General features: G+C 40.9%; 1 protein-coding gene across 1 annotated transcript; it reads right to left on the reverse strand.

Annotated features, from left to right (window-relative positions):
• Positions 1-6,804, reverse strand: BIRC7 (baculoviral IAP repeat containing 7). Its single transcript, XM_019470661.1, has 7 exons — positions 6,327-6,804; positions 4,425-4,524; positions 3,076-3,157; positions 2,929-2,974; positions 1,732-1,950; positions 703-774; positions 1-203 (listed from the first exon to the last, which is right to left on the reverse strand). The coding sequence occupies exons 1-7, from the start codon at positions 6,775-6,777 to the stop codon at positions 1-3; spliced, it is 1,173 nt and encodes a 390-aa protein (XP_019326206.1). The 5' UTR covers positions 6,778-6,804.
• Between the last annotated feature and the right edge of the window lie 12,515 nt (positions 6,805-19,319).

Raw genomic sequence — 19,319 nt, forward strand, 5'->3', positions numbered from 1 at the left:
TCAGGACATGAAAGTCCTCACACTTCCCCGGATGACCGCTCTGCAGATAGGACACAATCTCAAATTGAGGGCACATTCTCCACAAGCTACCAGGTGGCCACAGGGAACAAACACAACAGACACATCTCTGTCCATGCACACTTTGCACATCCTTTCCTCTTGCAGGCGTCGGAGCTGTTCTTCCGTGCTCATCCGAGACTCATCTTTACCAAAAAAGAAAAAAAAAAGCCCAAACCGTTAGTATTATAACAGCTCCAGAGTGCAGTCCTGTCATCTCAGGAAGTCACACTGCAACTGCTCATCATCTTGTTCAGAAACTGACTGCGAAGGTGGCAAAAGTACCTCTTAGGCAAATTTCATTTAAGCTGGAAAACTACAGCTATTATAGACTCTGGCTTATCTACACAAGATTCAGCATAGCTACACATGCTGGCCTGAGCAGGGACAGAGATCAACATCTTTTTACTGTAATATGTAAATTATCCTGATAAACCAAATTTTTTGTATAACAGTCTGCTTCACAGTGGAATTCTAATTCCTGACTAAGGGTCTCTCTATGTTCAGTTACCATTCAAGCTAGCACACATTCCCCTTCAGGATTAGAAAATGAATGAATACAATGACCACCGATACCATTACTATAAAAAAATCATCCCAATTACGCCTAGGCTCAATTTCACCACCACTGTCAGCCCAGTGCACCTGATTCCTTTTGTTGCACGGATTGTATTTCTTCTCTTGAACTTGATGTTTCAGTCTCTCTCTCAACAGCATCTGTATAACCAGGAAAGAAGATGGCATTAAATGCTACCCCTTTCTTCCCTCTTCAGACAGTCCTGTTTAAAAAGATGAAATATCCTGGATTTCAGCAGCTTTAGGTTAAACACCTCTTTACTCCGCTGTTAACTTCACACACTCAGCCTGGTGAAGCTGATGTTCTCTGTGGTGCTTCAGTCGCTATGTGTGTTAACCTCCCTACCAAGACATGTCCACATCACATTGTCTCCTCAGCAAAGTTGGTTTATCCGTCAGACAGCAGGAGCCATCAGCTGCTCATTCCTGCTCCTGTGCTACTATTTAATCACACTTCCAGTTTTGTGGAAACCTTTTTTTTTTTTGCGCCTTAGCTAAAGAGATGGCAGACCACAATATGGAGACAGGAGCTTTGGAAAGCAGGCTTGCTACCAGAGAAAGCCTGTGTGGAACTCCATCTTCAAATAAACTTCACTTGGCAAACAGACTCCACAAGACAGAAAACACAAGACAGACGCAGATAAGTTAAGGAGAATATGTGTTATCAGAACAAAAGGTGTGGCTATTTCTGATCAAGCCATTGATTCAATTTTAAATAGGCTTGGAGTACTCATCCATTCTAGAAGCCTTGCTTCAGACAACTGCCTCTGTCTGCATCAGATGTGAATTTGTGCACAAGCCTCCACATCGTGCAGCTGTCTGCTGCTGCAGGTCTAAGGGCAGCAGAAAATATCGAGGATATCTACACCATAGGCTATTGGAGGCAGATATATCTATCACAGCTCCTTCAGGTTTCTTTAAAGCAGAACCTCATTCTTCAGCCTCTCAAAGAAAGGCAGGCTTGGGTACATTGCTACTCTTAATTCCAGCCTAGGAAGAGAGAAGGCAGACCCGCAAGACACTCACAGCAGTGCTCAAGATGAAGTGAATAAGAAATTAAACATCCACCAAGAACGTGGGTGTGCGAGTCAGGCATACCTCTGCTTTCCTCTGCACTGCTGCTCTCTTCCCATTCTGGCTGAAGCAGATCAGAAATCAGTTCAGGCTCAGAAAGGTAGAAAGTCCCAGTCAGCATGTATTTATTCTCTACCAGGCTAGCCACCCAGGTGGGGTCAAAGCCCATCTGCAGGACATTCTGCACTATGGTAAACTGATCCAGAGAGGGAAGAGCCTGCAATTCCCAATTCCTCAGAGGATCTGTAAAGCAGTGAGCAGATACTTTACCAAAAAGGCGGAAATTTGGGCCAAAAGCATGCCACTCCCTGAAGCTGGTATTTATAAAATGGCATTAATATATTCTAGAACATTCCTCGAGCTATCTACATAGCTAGATCAACATTCAGATTTATAGTTTTTACTTCCAATCATAATTCACAAGAAAGTCAAAAGCAATTTCATAAAAGCCAAGAAACTGATTTTGGATGGTTTATTCTACTCTATCAGTGAAGCAAGTCTCCCATGTTTGGCCCCAGTCCAGAATCCTTATCTTTGTTTTCACATCCCAGAACAGAAGTATTGAAACTGCTTTCATGAAGATCAAGTGGAACAGCCCAATTGAAGTCTCTCCTACCTCATAATCTAGCTCAACCATTCATCAGTAAAGACAGAAGTGGGAAATTCAGCTGGCAGCCCCTTCAAAGGCTTAAGTCCTTCTTAAGCTCATCCTATCAGATAGGTTCTGATTTTTCTCATTCTCTTGAAGTTTTCCACAGTTATGGGAGCCAAATTTCACCTACTTAAATTTCCAGGAGCAACTGATGAATGGGAATAGATCTCTAAGATCAACACTTTCATGAGCAACTGGACCCTCTAGCTGTTCTCTGGTCTCCTATCAAGTATGTTTAAAATGCTGTAGTCTGAAAGTCTCTACAGACAGACAACAACATCAAGAGCATGGACAAATCAAAGAAAAGTTAGGCAAGCACCCACAAGTCACATGATTATCCAGACTAGCTAAATGTCTCTAGTCTTAGACTAAGAGGTCTCACAAGAGCAAGCAATTTTGCTTCTTGTGCTAGAGACCATTTCCTAAAAATGAAGTGAAACAGCTTCTAGAATATCAAAACCTCTCTCAAACACCACGTCTACAGAGTGCAACAGTAGCTGAGGTGGGGTAGAAGTAAGACTACACCACTTTCAACAGAAGACAAAACACCATGTAATTATAGCACTGACCTTGGGAAGCAGAGGAATCTTGTTCAGTCTGATCCCAGGAATCTCTCTGAAAATGTCACAAGATAGTCACAAAAGAGAAGCATGTGCTCAAAACTCCCCCTATCTACCAAACCCCCATCCACTATACACAAAATATTCATGACTCACTGGAGATATCAGGGTGCTAGAAAAGGACTCCTGAACACTGCTAACAAATTCTCTCCCCCTTGACCGCAGTAAAAATTCACACCTATAAGCAGAAAGATTTAAATACATTAGTACAGGATATCTCAAGTGAAAGTAGCAGTAGTAGTTTGAATTTTAGAAGCAAAGGGTGCTATTGGGTTATAAGCAAAGTGCTATATTCATTAAAGAAGAGGAAGTATCATGGTCTTTTTCCCCCCCCTCCTTGCACGAAGGGCAACAATAAGAGGCTCACAATCCCCCCCCTTAATTCAGTCTTCATGTTTGGCCCAAGATGAGCTCAGCTGCAACGTCCTTTAGAACAGATCACAGAAAATGTGATAATAGACCTGTTCACAGAAAAACACAAGAACTGCTACAGAAAAACTAGGTTTACAATATCTTTCTTTTTGTATCTCACAGTAGTAGAAACCCAAGCTGTTCTTTGATGTCAAACAAAGTGATTTTGATTGGACTTTTAGATGGTGAACTCTAGGTCAAATTAGAAAGTCGTAGGTCTGAACTGTGCCATTCTACCTGAGCTCGGACATCTGATTTTGCTTTTAAAGTGAGAGGGTCTAAATATTTAGGTTTTGTCACTTTGTTTGTTCAGTTCTTTCAAAAAAAACTAGTTACAGCTTAGACAACCATCATCCAGTAGGTTTCATCATTAACACTCCAGTGATAAATCAGCCTTTGGAAGAGAAGATGTGGCAATGCCCGAGAAGAAGCCTAAAGGGACTGAAGCCGACTGTCCTGGAGTCAGGGAACTATTGTAGGGGATAACATACACAGAGAGACACCAGACACACATCAACTACTTTTTGGGGAGGGTGGAAAGGGAGGAACAGGAGAAGAGAGGCAGTTGAAGACGCGATGATTAGATTTTCAGGCCAATCTTGGGTTCTTCCACATGCGAGGAGTAGGAGGAAGGCAGTACAGACTAAGTGGCCGACCTAGGAAGCAAGTTTTCTATCTACTACTACTACCCACTACTAGGATCTGAAGATGGTCCCTTGCTGTACAACTTTGCCCTTGAGGATTCAGAACCTTTCTCATGAGATTTCAGGGATTTCCAGAAGGTTGCAGACTATTGCAACAGTTTATGCAGTTAAACATGATTGAACATACCTGACTTTTTCACCTGCTCTAGCTAGGTAGAAAAATCTAGAACTAAGCTAACAACAGAGCCTGGAAGCAGCGCTTATTACCAGTACACCTGCAACTCATTTGTCTCTCAACTGGGGGTACTTCTATCTCATGAAAGAAGAAATTCAGTGTGGAATGCACGGCATATCTTTCGGTCTTGCTACGAGGGACCAAGACTGACTTACCCCGGATACCATTTGGCATGTTCCCTCCAAGGATCATCTCCAAACGACCAGTTCCTCACACCTCCATCACAGTAAAAACACCTCACTACATCATCTTGTCCTGAAAAAGACATCGAGAGATCATTTGATTATTTATCCGAGACACTGTATGCTCTACTAGCCCCGGATGAGAACCTGGGGAGAGATTCAGCACAAAACATGGGCTACCAGGCAGAACAGATGAGCACAGGATAATTTACCAATGCTGTGCAAGTTGTATAGGGGCAGGAAATCCAATGAGAGTTTGAACTCCCAGAGCTGCGGCTGGTTGAGATGATTCCAGAACTGGGTCACAAGCTAACAGGCAGCATGCATGTGAGCACCGTAGCTCCCATGTACACACATACCTATCCAATCCCCTCTTGCCTGCATTTAGAGTAAAGCTGTAATTAATTATACCTATAAACATACTTTGTTTCCTAACCACAATCTGTCATAACCAGCAGCAGGCACAGTCAGACAACGTACACAGCTTCCATCTCACAGGTATAAGAATTTGCCACAACATGGTCCCAGGCTATCCATCCTGCTACTGTGCTTCTCTTCACAGAAATCACAGGGGAAAAAAAACTAAAGCCACACACAGTTAAGAAGAACTGCCTACAAATGCCCTGCCCTAAGGGCAATGACACAACGTCAGTAAAGGCTGCCAGTGAGTTTGGTCACAGACACGATCTTCGAAACACTCTCATGTTAGAGTACTGTTTGGCTTAACTCGAGTGCTCAGTTCCAGAGTTCTCCTGCTCAAGTGACCGCAGGGGAGTGCCATGTCAGACTGCTGCTGCCTAATGAGTCCCCAAAGTAAGTCTGTGCTGGGCTCTCACGCAGCTGCTCTGCAAGTGATAAATCACAGGTGTTTAGCTGCAGACACTGCTTTATAGTTTATTCTGTGTTCCTGGCCATGCTGGTCTTGTATGCCTTAAAAATTAATAAAAAGATAAAAGCAGCAGATAAGTTAATATTCCAATAATGCTCTTCCATTTAGGCACGTGTGCTGTTTAGCCCCTGCTACTGTGCTCCAAGTAGACAGTTGCAGATTCTTAGTATTCACTGGATTTATAGCAAGATCCAGGTTACGCAGTTTGAGTGAAAATCTTGCAGAAGTAGAGAGACATACTAGCAAACTAACTAGTTGCTTCCTCTAACTCAGGCTAAAAGAACAGAAGGTCAGTTATTTAGACAGACTTTCCTATGTGCATATCATTCACCATGTTGCATCTCAGATTTTTCCAGCTATCACAACATTTAAGGCTGTTTTTTTCCCATTCCCATCTTTACCAACAAATAGTACTTAAATAAGTGGAGAAAAGGGCAATTCAATTTTACTTCAACAATGAGAGCGTGAGGCTTTCAGGATACACAGATTTGTTTCTGCCAAGGGAGCTTTCATTTATGGACCCTGCCTGTCACTTCCTTCCATGTCTCTGTTTTGATGTGCAAATACAAAATGAAATTCTCCTCTTTTAGAAGAGAAGGCTTCAGTGCAAGACAGAGCTTATACAAAACACGACATGCCAAGTAAGTGCCTCAAGTCCTTTTAGAAGTGTAAGTAATAAACAGGCTCAATGGATCTTAAAGCACACACTTTTCTGCCAGCAAAACATCTGTTTAAAACATGTCACTTTTTCCACTCCTGCTGGTAAGGGAATTGACTTACTAGTGGACCCCTCAGTACCCAAACAGGAGTTAACATAGAAGTGAATTCTGCACAAGCAGCAAGTGAAACAGCATGGACTGAAGGAAGGATGTGGTTTCTAACTACACTACACATACTTGCAAATATTTGTGCAAGCAGTAAAACATAGCGACACCTTCAAAAGTTAACTTGAATAAGAGTTAAACACATTTCCCCGGAGTACCTACCTGTGTAAAAGAATCCTGCTCTAGCCAGTTGCTCAGGATGCGTGTCAGTATATTGTGGCCAGTTCTGAAATGTAGATAGTCTCATCTCCTCTGTTACCATCTCTGGGTATTCTGGTTCGTTGGGGAGGGCTGTCGCCTCACTCTCTATCCCCTGCAAAACACTGAGGAACTGCCCATCCACAGTGTCAAAGATTTCCTGAAGAGGAAGCATCTCTTGGTTCCCAACATCCTCACCACAAATGAATTTACAGGAAGGGAAGAACTTCACGTGCTCCGCTATCGGGCAATCACCAGGTCCCCAGTCCTTCAGGACACCACCACAGCAGAAACACTGTACTTCATCTCTTGGACCCACAAAGAAAAAGCCAGCCTTGACCAAATCTCGGGCAGACACAGGTGAGTTGCCTGGCCATTGCCGAAAAGTCCTCAATCTTCTTGCTTCATTCCTCATGCAGGATTCAAACAGCTGGCAGCGAGCTGCCCTGAGCTCAAGCTCCTCTGTTGGTGTCACGTCCCCCATGTTCTTGCTCTGAAAGAGAGGATGAGATAACCCAGAGCAGTCAGCTGGATTCCTGGTGTCAGGCAGCACTCACCCTGCATTATTTGTTCCTCATCCCCACGCATATTCCAGAAAGCTCCTGGTCTCCACAAAGCTGAGCTTGTTTCAGCACTGCAGCCCAATCAGAGATGTGGTGCTTCTGTACTTTGCTGTTCAACTTTTGCTGAGTCCTCGCTAGTGCCTGAAGGGAAGAGACTAGCACTTTCGGAGCCCCTCTGCCAATTCACAGGAGAGATGCTTGCAGGAACAGATAGTGGAGGGGGAGGGCAAAACCTATGCTGCCACCCTAGCTGAACGAACCCAGCTTTTGGCATCTGATCTGTGTGATAAATCCCCAGTCATTTTGCTCAGCCTTTAAATTAACATTAAAAAGACCCTGCTTTTTTTTTTTTCTAACAACAGATTTAAGAAGGCATGCCATAACAAAGCAGAGAACAGCCACACCCAAACAAATAGTGTCTCATAATGTTCAGTTTACAGCCAAACACTACACAGAATATCAGTAGATTTGTCATAACCTTATTATGCTAATTAAACAGTGAATATATAAAAAAATCTCTATAAAAGAAAACTTCTCCAGGACACAGTCTAAAATAATTAGGTCCAGTTTATATAGGGAGGTGCCCTTAAATCAAAGATAAAGGCATTTTCTGCCTGTGGTAGTTCTGTGCAAGAGGAAGAGTGAAATTAAAGAAGTTACTGAGTGCCCGATTATCCAAGCCCTCATCCTACTTAAGGAAATAGCCCTTCCCTGCACGAGTAAGCTAAACCGCAACTCAGCTACTGCTTCTAATACTTTCTATGTGGCTGGCAAATACACTTTCAAAAGGTCCTCCAATTACACAACTGAGAATCAGGATCAATTTAACTAATTGTTCCAAAGGAATTCCTTTAGAGTGAAGTCACTACACATGTGATTAAGTGGTAGGTGCAATCAAATCCATTTTTTTAAATTAAGTGCCCTGAAAATCCCTTCACCACCTAACTCAGTAGGTCAATTCATCCCAAGGAAATGCTAACTATCTACTGGCTATCAGAGCTAAGCATTATAAGTACACAGGCAAATATTAAATTAGAAATATATATATATATCATACCCCCCCCCAAAAAAAAAAGACATAGTGTTTTAAAGCTGGTACACCACATTATTAAGATAATAGATAATTACTGCAGTGCACTCTTTTGAATAGGCACGCTGTAAAAAACAATCAACTGGAGATCACCTGTATAGCAGCTACTCTGCAGTAAACACAGTCACAGAGACCATTAAGAGGCACTCAGGCCACGAGCATCTCTGAAGTACTATTCCTCTAGTTAAGTGCTGCAGTACATTTAGGGGAAAAAACTTAGAGGGCATTTTAGTTGCACGACCTGTAGCCAGAGTTAACAAATCCATCCTTTAGAGGTATTACACATTTAGTGAGACGTTAAAAGCAAAAGCAAGCTTGCTCAGCCACATGCCTCTCACAGTAAAAGGTAGCAAGAAAGAGAAAGTTCATCAGCAACAAGAATTTTCTTCTATAATCATAGTCACAGAAACCAGAGTTGTAGGAAAAGAAGGCTCTAAAAGTTTGTTTTAGAAACTGTGCTTTACTTAATACAATAGTTACTCAAGAACTATGTCGCTATAAAGAAAAATCCATAAAGAAAAAACCCCTCTTAGTCACTGACACACAGCAGAATTTGCAAGATAAGCAAACTTATGAGCATGCAATTTTTTAGCCTGCACAGCAAATTTTGCTCTCAGAACACAGAGAAGCAACAGAGAGACTTGCTCATCACTCAAAGCTCCACAGTATCAGTGTTGCTCTCATCTTGGGCCCTAACAAAACAAAAGCTGTTATTCTTAAACTATGACAAATGCTGCTTTCCACCTAAAAGGTGATTGACTTATCTTAGCCTACTTCTACTTAGGAAATACACATCAGAGCAAGCTTCACAGCAAAACACAAAGAAAGAAAATTAGTTTTTCCACCCAAAAGCTTAACAGCTTAATCAAGCTTTTTTTAAATAAGAGATGCAACACAGGAGAACAAGTGCATTTATCTTTTGTTTATGAAGAAACCCATTATGGTTTACCTGCATTAAAGATATTTATATGCTCTGCAGAAGATCTATTAACCTGGCTAACAAGGCTCTCCAAATCGAATTGGTATTTTAAATAGTTGCAACACCACTAACAGCCAATAGTCTCCCACAATCCACTCCTTACACCCACATAGTAATACACTTCCAAAGCAACATCACAGCTAATATCAACAATTCCCTATGATTAGCACAAGAAAAACAAAAGAGAAATTTACCTGCAATATGCTAAACAAAACCACCCCAAAACACTTCCAAAAACTAAAACTCTCCCAACACCACAAGCTTCAAGCTACCCCCTTCTCTTCTAGGCAATACAGAGGTCTTCCTCAAAGAAGCAGAAACCCTTCCAAGGTGTAAGTGGCCCCACCTGACACAGAGGCCATTTCTAATGCTTCGTTCCCCCGATTGGCTGGTTTTGTGCTGAAATTCTGTATTGGCTAAGCCGTCCAAATTTCATCTTTGTAAGTGGGAGTCACCAGGGAAAGAGACAAAGTTAAACTCAAACTTCCTCCAGAAACTAACTGTTTGCCCCCCCCCAAAAAAAAAAAAAAAAAAAGAAATAATAACCAAGCCTTGTGATCTTGTTAAAACCTAGCACAGTACCGGTCATGACATCTTGACTCCTATGACAGAACGCTTGCAATCCTCCTATTTTGCTACACTACCTTTGCTACTGCATCCATGATTTTTTCTTTAATTTCTCCTGATATAACAACAGAAATGAACATAATCATATTCGAAAAGAAGACTGTCCAGATGTAAGTGATGTCAAATACGCTGGAGTACGTCACACAGGGGCACAACAGCAGTTCCCTGTAAAGAGGGTGATAGCCCTCTTAGCCCTTGCAGTCATGCCGTGACTATATTAACAGTATTTCTGTGTCTTTTCCAACTTGCTCTCATACATGTGTTTTGCACCTTACAATGTTTAAGAAAATGTACCATAAAATTAACAGATAAATAGCAACAAGAATTTACCCAAGACAGCTTGAATAGATTGCATTGCCTTCACTTTGGGAATAAACACTGACTCTTTTGCTACCATCGCATCCTCACAATTCGAAATCTTTCTATTCCTTTGCCTTCCTGTGGTCACAATTCAGAATGAAGGATTTTAAGGCTAGTTTTGAAAGGTGCAATTACTTGAAAATGTGTTTTCCTCTACCACCTTTCTGCCTAAGAAGATGCAAGCAGCTTATTCTAAACTATGTGCTTGACAAAACTTAAGTCCTCCACCTTAACATAAGAACACAGGTGGTTTATGTTTGTCAAAAATGACAGATTAGGATTTTTCTTTTAAGGAAAAAGATCCAGAGCCCTTTTCTTACAGGCAAGCCTATACAAACATTTTAATTAAAAAGAACAGTGTTGAAACTTTTTTTTTTAATTAAATGTGCATTAATGAAAATCCCTGAGCAGTAGAGGGCAGTGCTTATATATGAAGTTTACAGAATCTTGTAACAAGTGAATGTGGTTCTTTTTTTTTGTCTGTAATGAATTTATATGTAATTGCACATTATCGTCTGCTCCACAGATCCTGTTCTTTATATGTCTATATTGATTTTTGAAGAATGCATCCTAAAAATATAAGATACAGAGTTAACCAAATCTCTCTTACAGAGGCTGTTTGGGGACTCTGCTGATGGCTTGTAGCAAATCACCTGTTAATAGATAAGAACGATCGATAGTTCGGATCTTATGAAGCATTTTACAAGCAATGACCTCATCTTGTACTGCTTATAACCACCTTCCTTCTCAAATGTGATCTCGGGAAGTGTTGGGAACATGGTCGGCTCCTTGATCTGCCTTCCTTGCAGCCATGCCTTGGCCTCACCAGGAGTCTGCAAGCAGCTTTCAGGGATGCTTTCACGCAATGCTTAAAAAAATCTGCCGATGGCACAGGGTAGCACTGATGCACCATAGTGCGTGGTAAAGGGGTAGTGAATTGCCAAGCCTATACAATTCCAGTTGTTCTAGGGGAGCCCCCAGGGAGATTGTTGAAGAGGGAAAAGCTGTACGAAATCCCAGAAGAGCTGAAAGGCAGCTTCTAAGTTAATTTACAAAAGTTGACTGATTCTGGCAGTGATTATTAGGGGGTTTGTGTTTATGTGACATTCTTTCATCATGCAAGCCTAAAGACAGGTTTAAGGTTGATTTTCTGTGGGGATTCACTCATGTGATTTGGGGGGGAATATTTCACCAACAAAGGAAAGCTCAGAAGGACTAGTGAGATGACTGTAGCAGAAGAAGATGAAGTGACACCAAGTCTGGTGCTGAGAGCAATTAAAAATAAGTCACGATGGATAAATGATGGGGTTTTATTTTAGCACACCAAAATTTTGAAAGCAAATAACATGTTCAGAAATGTGTTGTATGCAACTAATATTGATCTTTTTTAGCAACTCCTATACATTTTTAGTTCCTTTTCAGAGAATTAAGATGTCCTACTGAACTTCTGAATGCTTCTTAAAATGAAGAGTGTAATGAGTTAACGACAGACGAATGTGGCAGTCAGTAAGCATCAACCAGGAGTTCAGGATAGATCAGTGATAACTATCAACAGCACCATCACCATGCCCCTGTATGACAAGCGTAGTAACTTCTACATTGCTGAGCTCATTCCAGGCATAACTGGAAACCAATACTAGACAGTGATTTGAAACACTCTAAGAAGAAAGGAATGTAAACATAATTAATCAAAAATATGTTTGCTAATGTCAGCCTGATTTGGAAGGAAAGCAATCAATAAATACAAGGGCCAGAGTATAGCTGGAGACAACATGATAAAGAGCTGGAAAGGGCTGAAGTGACTGGAGCCCCTGGAAAAACTCCAGCGGAGTTCAGCATCTCTAACCTCGAGGTTCTACACAGCTGTAAGGGGATGAAGCTGTTCTGTGTGGCTTAGCTCAAGGAAGACTATTGTGCTTTCGTCAATAAATTAAGAGTTAATAAAAAATTCCTGAGGAAAGAGCCTTTTGTAACAGACGAAAACAAAGGTATCAGTTGGCATTATTGAAGAAGCAAAGAGGCTGGGAAGACGAGTAGAGATGCCATAGCTTGCCACTGCAACTGATGTGTAAGGGGGCTGGATATCAAGGAAATTCATGGCATAATTCCTGTTCTCACGTGCTCAGAACCACTGTTAACCACTCTGTGAAGACAAGGATCCATTTTTCAGAATAAAACGTTCAGTCCTTGTGACATAACTGCTTTCCAGCCTGAAGCAGAGTAGACAAAATCATTAAAATCGTAGCCATAGAAGTAGGTGACTGCTTCTGTTTCTCCGTTCAGGGCCTTGCTTTTCCTCTTCTGGCTGCCTCTTCCTTGTCTGTTGTCCATCTTCCTTCACGCTGAATGGCCAGCTGGTATCATCCTGCAGCAAAACACCTGCACTCTGCTGCCCTCCTAAGAGTTGCTGGCACTATGTTTCCTGCAACAGCAAAATCTGTGAGGGTGCCTGTCTGTTCAGCTGCCTTCCAGTGCAGCACCGAGGGACCAAAGCACATTGCTGTCTGTTGACACAAAACTCCAAGGCATCCATAAAACAAACCCACTGTGGACAGGCAGCATGATCCAACCCAGTGAATAATGACAAGACACACTGAGAAGTGACTGGTCACACCAGAGACAAAGTCACTCCCTTAGGGCAAAGTTTGGAAGTCTCACTTTGCTTTTTCATCCAGCTCAAGGTTCTTTCTTTTACCATAACGAGTACTGCTATACATCTAAAGGGGTCTTCTCTGCCTATCAGCGTTTCCCTCACTGCACTTTCCTCGCTGGATTTTTCAATAATAACGAAGAACAAATTTAACACATTAATAAATTATTTATTCCTCCAAACACTAAAAATCATTAATTCAAGAAGCCTGAAAAATGTTGCTATAAAGTAAGTACGCATATTATAAACACATACTGCCAGAACTAATGCACGGGTGAGTAACAGGTACATATTTTGTGAAGTGATTTCCTGAGGATTCAAACCTTTCAATCTCCTCCCCCAATTCTTTCTTCTGACCTCCACTACCATAGCATTTGATTGCCTGAAAACTTTATGTGTTGTAATAGTTAGAAATAGCTAAATGTAGCTTGCAACATGATTCATGAAAGTGCTTAAAATCAAATACTGTTAACATACCAGCCCACAGGAACAGAACGCATTACATATCAAAAGAAAAATCTGCAAAGCACAGCAGATACTCAAAAAATCAATAGAGAAACTGACCTTAAAATCCTACTGTGATTTGACAGAAAAGCAAACTAACATGCTAGTTCCTTGGAACGGGGAAAATTAAAGTGTTTCTGCCACAAGCCATTACTATGTTTTATATTGTTTCATAACTTCATGATTTCAGTGTCCAGCCTATCATAAAAATATTTCTGCTAGAGAAGATAGAGTGGGTTGAAAACTGTTCAATGCTTTTTCAAAAGGTAACTGGTTGTAGAAAACAGTTTCTTTTGTATTTTTCTAAATGGCTTTTGGAGCTGAAAAAGTCAAGAGTTTCTTTTTCAAGGATCTTTTCTTCTCTTTATTTGGTTTTCTACCCTTTTTTGCCTTTGCCAGTGAACACAAAATATCATGGGGAAAAAAAGAAAGAAAGGACAAAACCAAACCCCACCCATTATTTGTTTTTTTGTTTCCCACAACATTCTGAATACTTAAAAAAATCTGTAAAAATTCAATGCTGCCCCAAATTGAAATAACTATTTTCAGTTTTCAGCAGATCAATGTGATACCCAAAGAGCAAGCAGAGCGCTTAGAGGGCTGAGCAGCAGCACAGGGGTTAGGAACAGCAAAACACCTGCACTCTGCTGCCCTCCTAAGAGTTGCTGGCACTATGTTTCCTGCAACAGCAAAATCTGTGAGGGTGCCTGTCTGTTCAGCTGCCTTCCAGTGCAGCACCGAGGGACCAAAGCACATTGCTGTCTGTTGACACAAAACTCCAAGGCATCCATAAAACAAACCCACTGTGGACAGGCAGCATGATCCAACCCAGTGAATCATGACAAGACACACTGAGAAGTGACTGGTCACACCAGAGACAAAGTCACTCCCTTAGGGCAAAGTTTGGAAGTCTCACTTTGCTTTTTCATCCAGCTCAAGGTTCTTTCTTTTACCATAACGAGTACTGCTATACATCTAAAGGGGTCTTCTCTGCCTATCAGCGTTTCCCTCACTGCACTTTCCTCGCTGGATTTTTCAATAATAACGAAGAACAAATTTAACACATTAATAAATTATTTATTCCTCCAAACACTAAAAATCATTAATTCAAGAAGCCTGAAAAATGTTGCTATAAAGTAAGTACGCATATTATAAACACATACTGCCAGAACTAATGCACGGGTGAGTAACAGGTACATATTTTGTGAAGTGATTTCCTGAGGATTCAAACCTTTCAATCTCCTCCCCCAATTCTTTCTTCTGACCTCCACTACCATAGCATTTGATTGCCTGAAAACTTTATGTGTTGTAATAGTTAGAAATAGCTAAATGTAGCTTGCAACATGATTCATGAAAGTGCTTAAAATCAAATACTGTTAACATACCAGCCCACAGGAACAGAACGCATTACATATCAAAAGAAAAATCTGCAAAGCACAGCAGATACTCAAAAAATCAATAGAGGAACTGACCTTAAAATCCTACTGTGATTTGACAGAAAAGCAAACTAACATGCTAGTTCCTTGGAACGGGGAAAATTAAAGTGTTTCTGCCACAAGCCATTACTATGTTTTATATTGTTTCATAACTTCATGATTTCAGTGTCCAGCCTATCATAAAAATATTTCTGCTAGAGAAGATAGAGTGGGTTGAAAACTGTTCAATGCTTTTTCAAAAGGTAACTGGTTGTAGAAAACAGTTTCTTTTGTATTTTTCTAAATGGCTTTTGGAGCTGAAAAAGTCAAGAGTTTCTTTTTCAAGGATCTTTTCTTCTCTTTATTTGGTTTTCTACCCTTTTTTGCCTTTGCCAGTGAACACAAAATATCATGGGGAAAAAAAGAAAGAAAGGACAAAACCAAACCCCACCCATTATTTGTTTTTTTGTTTCCCACAACATTCTGAATACTTAAAAAAATCTGTAAAAATTCAATGCTGCCCCAAATTGAAATAACTATTTTCAGTTTTCAGCAGATCAATGTGATACCCAAAGAGCAAGCAGAGCGCTTAGAGGGCTGAGCAGCAGCACAGGGGTTAGGAACATGAATTACAGTTTCAGGAGAGAACTGGATGGCCCAGTACAATTCCCACAGTGAGTATGGAAAACGTGAATGATACTCCCTTTCCTTCTCCCTTTCTGAGTAGGATCTGGCTGGTTTCCTCAAAGACCAGTTGTGCTTCTCCTTCCTCTCACTGACTCAGATCATTTCCTGATTCCGTCTGACTCTGACATGGAGGAGCCTCACACGTGTGCTCTGTTCCCTCTACCTACTCAAAGCCTGGCAGGAGGTACAGGAACAGAAGACACACGTAGCCTCACATAAAGTGGGTGGCATCGCTACTCCAAATTGTTCACAAATAAAACTAACAACTCTTCAGAAAAGATTGCTATCAGCTTGTGACTAATGTACGTTCCACCATTCAGCCATTAATTACCTTTAAAGAAGGATTTGTTAGGCATCGTTATGACTCTAATGGAGCTCATCCTACTTTTTAATCGGTGGAAAATCAGCCATCAAGGAACATGGAACATCTGATTTTCTGATTAAATTCTGCTACAGTCTGGAATGTGTTTTTATTGCAGAGAATTGTGCCTAGCTGCCCGAATATTGCTTGGACGACAGGCAGAAAGATCTATTCTTGAGCTATTTACACTAGCAATCATCTGGTTTTCTCCATGCAAATTGACTCAGAATAGGTTTATTTTATTATTGTATATCAATAGCAAGATTGAAAGATGAGGAAGAAAGACAACAGACCAACCTGAAGGACACTGCAAAAAGCCCAAGTGAAAAATGGGTGACCGTATTCTAGTAAACAAAGACAGACTGACCTTACAATTTAATGGAAACTACATGATAGCAGCGAGGAAGAGTTGCCAATGATGAAGATCAAGAGGGAGACATGGGAGAGTCCTTGTGATCAGTCATTGTGCAGTTGAGCTCCTTGCTACAGCTTTTCAGTGAGGCTGTCTTGCAAAGAACAGCACGTGTGATGATGATGTCAGATGATATCTGTTCACAGGCCACACTCTTGGCGTAAGATTTCCCTTCTCAGGTTTTCACAAACAATGTGTCAGTGACATGAAAAACGGGAGAGAAGAACAGATACGATTTCTCTGTGTCTGCTTTTCTTTTTCACCCTATAATGATGGAAATTAACGTTGGATCCTTGCTTTGGTTACATTCCACGGGGGTGTGGGGTGCAGGAGGGAGATGATTCCAGCATGGCAATGTTCGATTTTACCCGCTGCTCATAGCAGAGAGGGCTGCATAAAATCCCTGTAAAATCTAAATTAAAAAAACCAACACCAACAAAAAAAGTATTCTGTAATTTACACATGAACTCTTCTGAGATTTCAGAGAGTGTTAGCAAAGGAAGAAAAAGATATCCGTAACTTTTTTTTATACTAGAAGAACTTGCCACCATAGTTCTCTCAACAAAGCCAAAACCAAACAAAAACCTGTGTCACCCCCTAGGTTACAGTGTTGCACTCCAAGAGTATTGAGTTGATAAAATTCTGAATATTGCCTCATCTATATGCTTCAACTGAGACTTCTCGTCTTACTGGTTTTGTTTCTAAAAGATAGTGTACTTCTCAATGGACAGGCAAGATCATTCTTAAAAGTTACCAGGAAGAAGCAATAAATAACATTTTCCTAATGCAAAAGAAAAAAGAAATGTTCTCATAAACATGGACTTATACATATATATGCGCTCTCTCTTTGAATCTAAAATAACAGGTATAGCCTAATAGCTGTAGTCCGTAGTCCCTTAATCTATATGCTTCAACTGAGACTTCTCGTCTTACTGGTTTTGTTTCTAAAAGATAGTGTACTTCTCAATGGACAGGCAAGATCATTCTTAAAAGTTACCAGGAAGAAGCAATAAATAACATTTTCCTAATGCAAAAGAAAAAAGAAATGTTCTCATAAACATGGACTTATACATATATATATGCCTGACATGCTCTCTCTTTGAATCTAAAATAACAGGTATAGCCTAATAGCTGTAGTCCCCTGTACCTTAGGATGCTGAAGGAAATACAGTGCTAACATTCTGCCCACATACACTCACGGCTGGGATGATTCATAGTCACATAGTTTCTATATCAAGACTAGTGAACGTACACAATCACATGGACTTCAGAGCAGTGCCCATCACCCAAGTATCCAGGACAAGCCTTTCCCTTTTCCTTCCAGACGGATGTTCCACTCTCTAGCCATGCTGCTCGCTTTTTCTCACATTTGTTTTTGAAGGACTGCTCTTTAGATAGCCTTTCCAGCTCATTCAGGGACTCTCAAGAGCACAGACTTACTGACTTTGTCCATAGCTATACCGTATGGCAAACAGAATTAAGATAAAACACGCCAATTATGACTTGCTACCTAAGCCAAACAAAGAACCCAAAGCATCTCCAGCTGCTGGGGATTAATGCACTACTCTTTCTTCCTTAACTCTGGATGACCGATCAGAAAAAGGACAAAAGAAAGTGGACCGTTTATTTCAGATCTTTTATTAGAACAGTAAATACAAACTCAAACTAACAATTTCCAAACGTGAACAGAGAGAAGACTGGTTTTAACTGCATCTAAAGGAAAGGATGATTGCACTGTTTAGTATCTTTTGTGAGGACTAGAATTTGCTACTTTTACCCCCAAAATTAAGCATGGAGATGTTACAAGTAAGACTTTGTAACTTCTGGAACTACTGTCTGGTATGGCAGAGTCTTAACTACTTTGGTCAGAGCTCCAGCTACTTGTGAACGCAGTAATGAGGCTGGATACAAGCATCACATAAGCTGGCACTAGCCCCACTTTGGGCCTCAAGTTATTACCTCAGGCAATAACACAATATATCATACACATGCTGAAAGCCTGATTTTGATTCATCTTTCTCTCAAATATGCTTATATTGCTCATATCTAGAAACTGTAAATAGTGCATGTTTGTGTCAAGGAACCTACACAAGACGTATGTTCAAAGCCAAAGGAGACTTACCAAACTAAATCTCTGCAGGTATTTTGATACGTCCAAGAAAAATTCAGGCTTTTGGCCAATTTAAGGACAATTATTTCCATTTTCCGAACAGATGTCAGACACCTACGTAACATGTTAAAAGATAATCTCAGTGACATATTGTTAATCAATGAAAATTCTTTGTTACAAATCCTTTTACTGCACCGGTTTCCAAAGAAGTCAAAAGAAATTATATTCTACAAATCTCATTTAGTTGCTATCATCTGGTACCAGTGTCGTTTAGAAGCACTGCAATGATATTTTCTTTTGTTGTGGTGTAAGAGGCTCCCAATCCACCATACTCTAATCAGGCACTGAGTGAACCATCATTTACTCTGCTTGCCAGTCAGCAGGGCAGTGTTACCATAATACAAGTAATGAGAAAGCAAAACCACGTTGATTTCTGTTTCATCACAGAACATTTATGACTTGGTCATCAGAACTCAAATAGATTTTGAGACAGATTGTCACTCAAGTTTCTGTATTATAATCAGGGTATATAATGTATTATAAACTGCAGGACCTTGGGGAGGGCAGGAGCTGCCCTTTTGTTCTGTGCAGCACCTACAAACTGTATCTGGACCAAAGGATCCTAAGCAGGACCTAAAAACTATTAAGAAGTAGCAACAGTTCTGGTCATTAGATATTCCACCCGTTTAGAAAGAAAAAACAAACGAACAAAACCCCTGCACAATCCATTATGTCCAAGAAGCAGAAATACAATCATTAATGAGGTAGAAATACTAGAAATAAAAGGGCACTGCTCTCATTTAATCCGATTGCTCCTTAAGCCAGCCGTCCCTAAAAATCACAAGAGATTCAACTTTGGCAGAGAGCAGCACTGAACGGTTACAACTCAGGCGGTTTATTCAACACCGCTTCGCTTCCTCACCTTCCGTCGGAAGGGTACACAGGTCGAATGACAAGCCTCCCTGAAAACCGCTACTTTACTTCTTGGCCCTGCTGAAATCAACATAAGCTATGCGAGGGGGGGGCTAAGATTTCACCCAGGCTCTGCAAAACAGCAGCTGGAAGGAAAATAAAATGAATTAACCTGATAAAAAAAAAACACGCCGCGAGCGGCTGCGGCCAGCAGTCAGGCCGGTTGTGACCCTCTGCCAGAGGATCCCGGCCGCAGCGACCGCGGCCCCAAGGGCCGGATCCGCGCC

This window comes from Aptenodytes forsteri, unplaced genomic scaffold, assembly GCF_000699145.1.
Source record: "Aptenodytes forsteri isolate BGI_AS27 unplaced genomic scaffold, ASM69914v1 Scaffold47, whole genome shotgun sequence".
NCBI classification, from domain to species: domain Eukaryota; kingdom Metazoa; phylum Chordata; class Aves; order Sphenisciformes; family Spheniscidae; genus Aptenodytes; species Aptenodytes forsteri.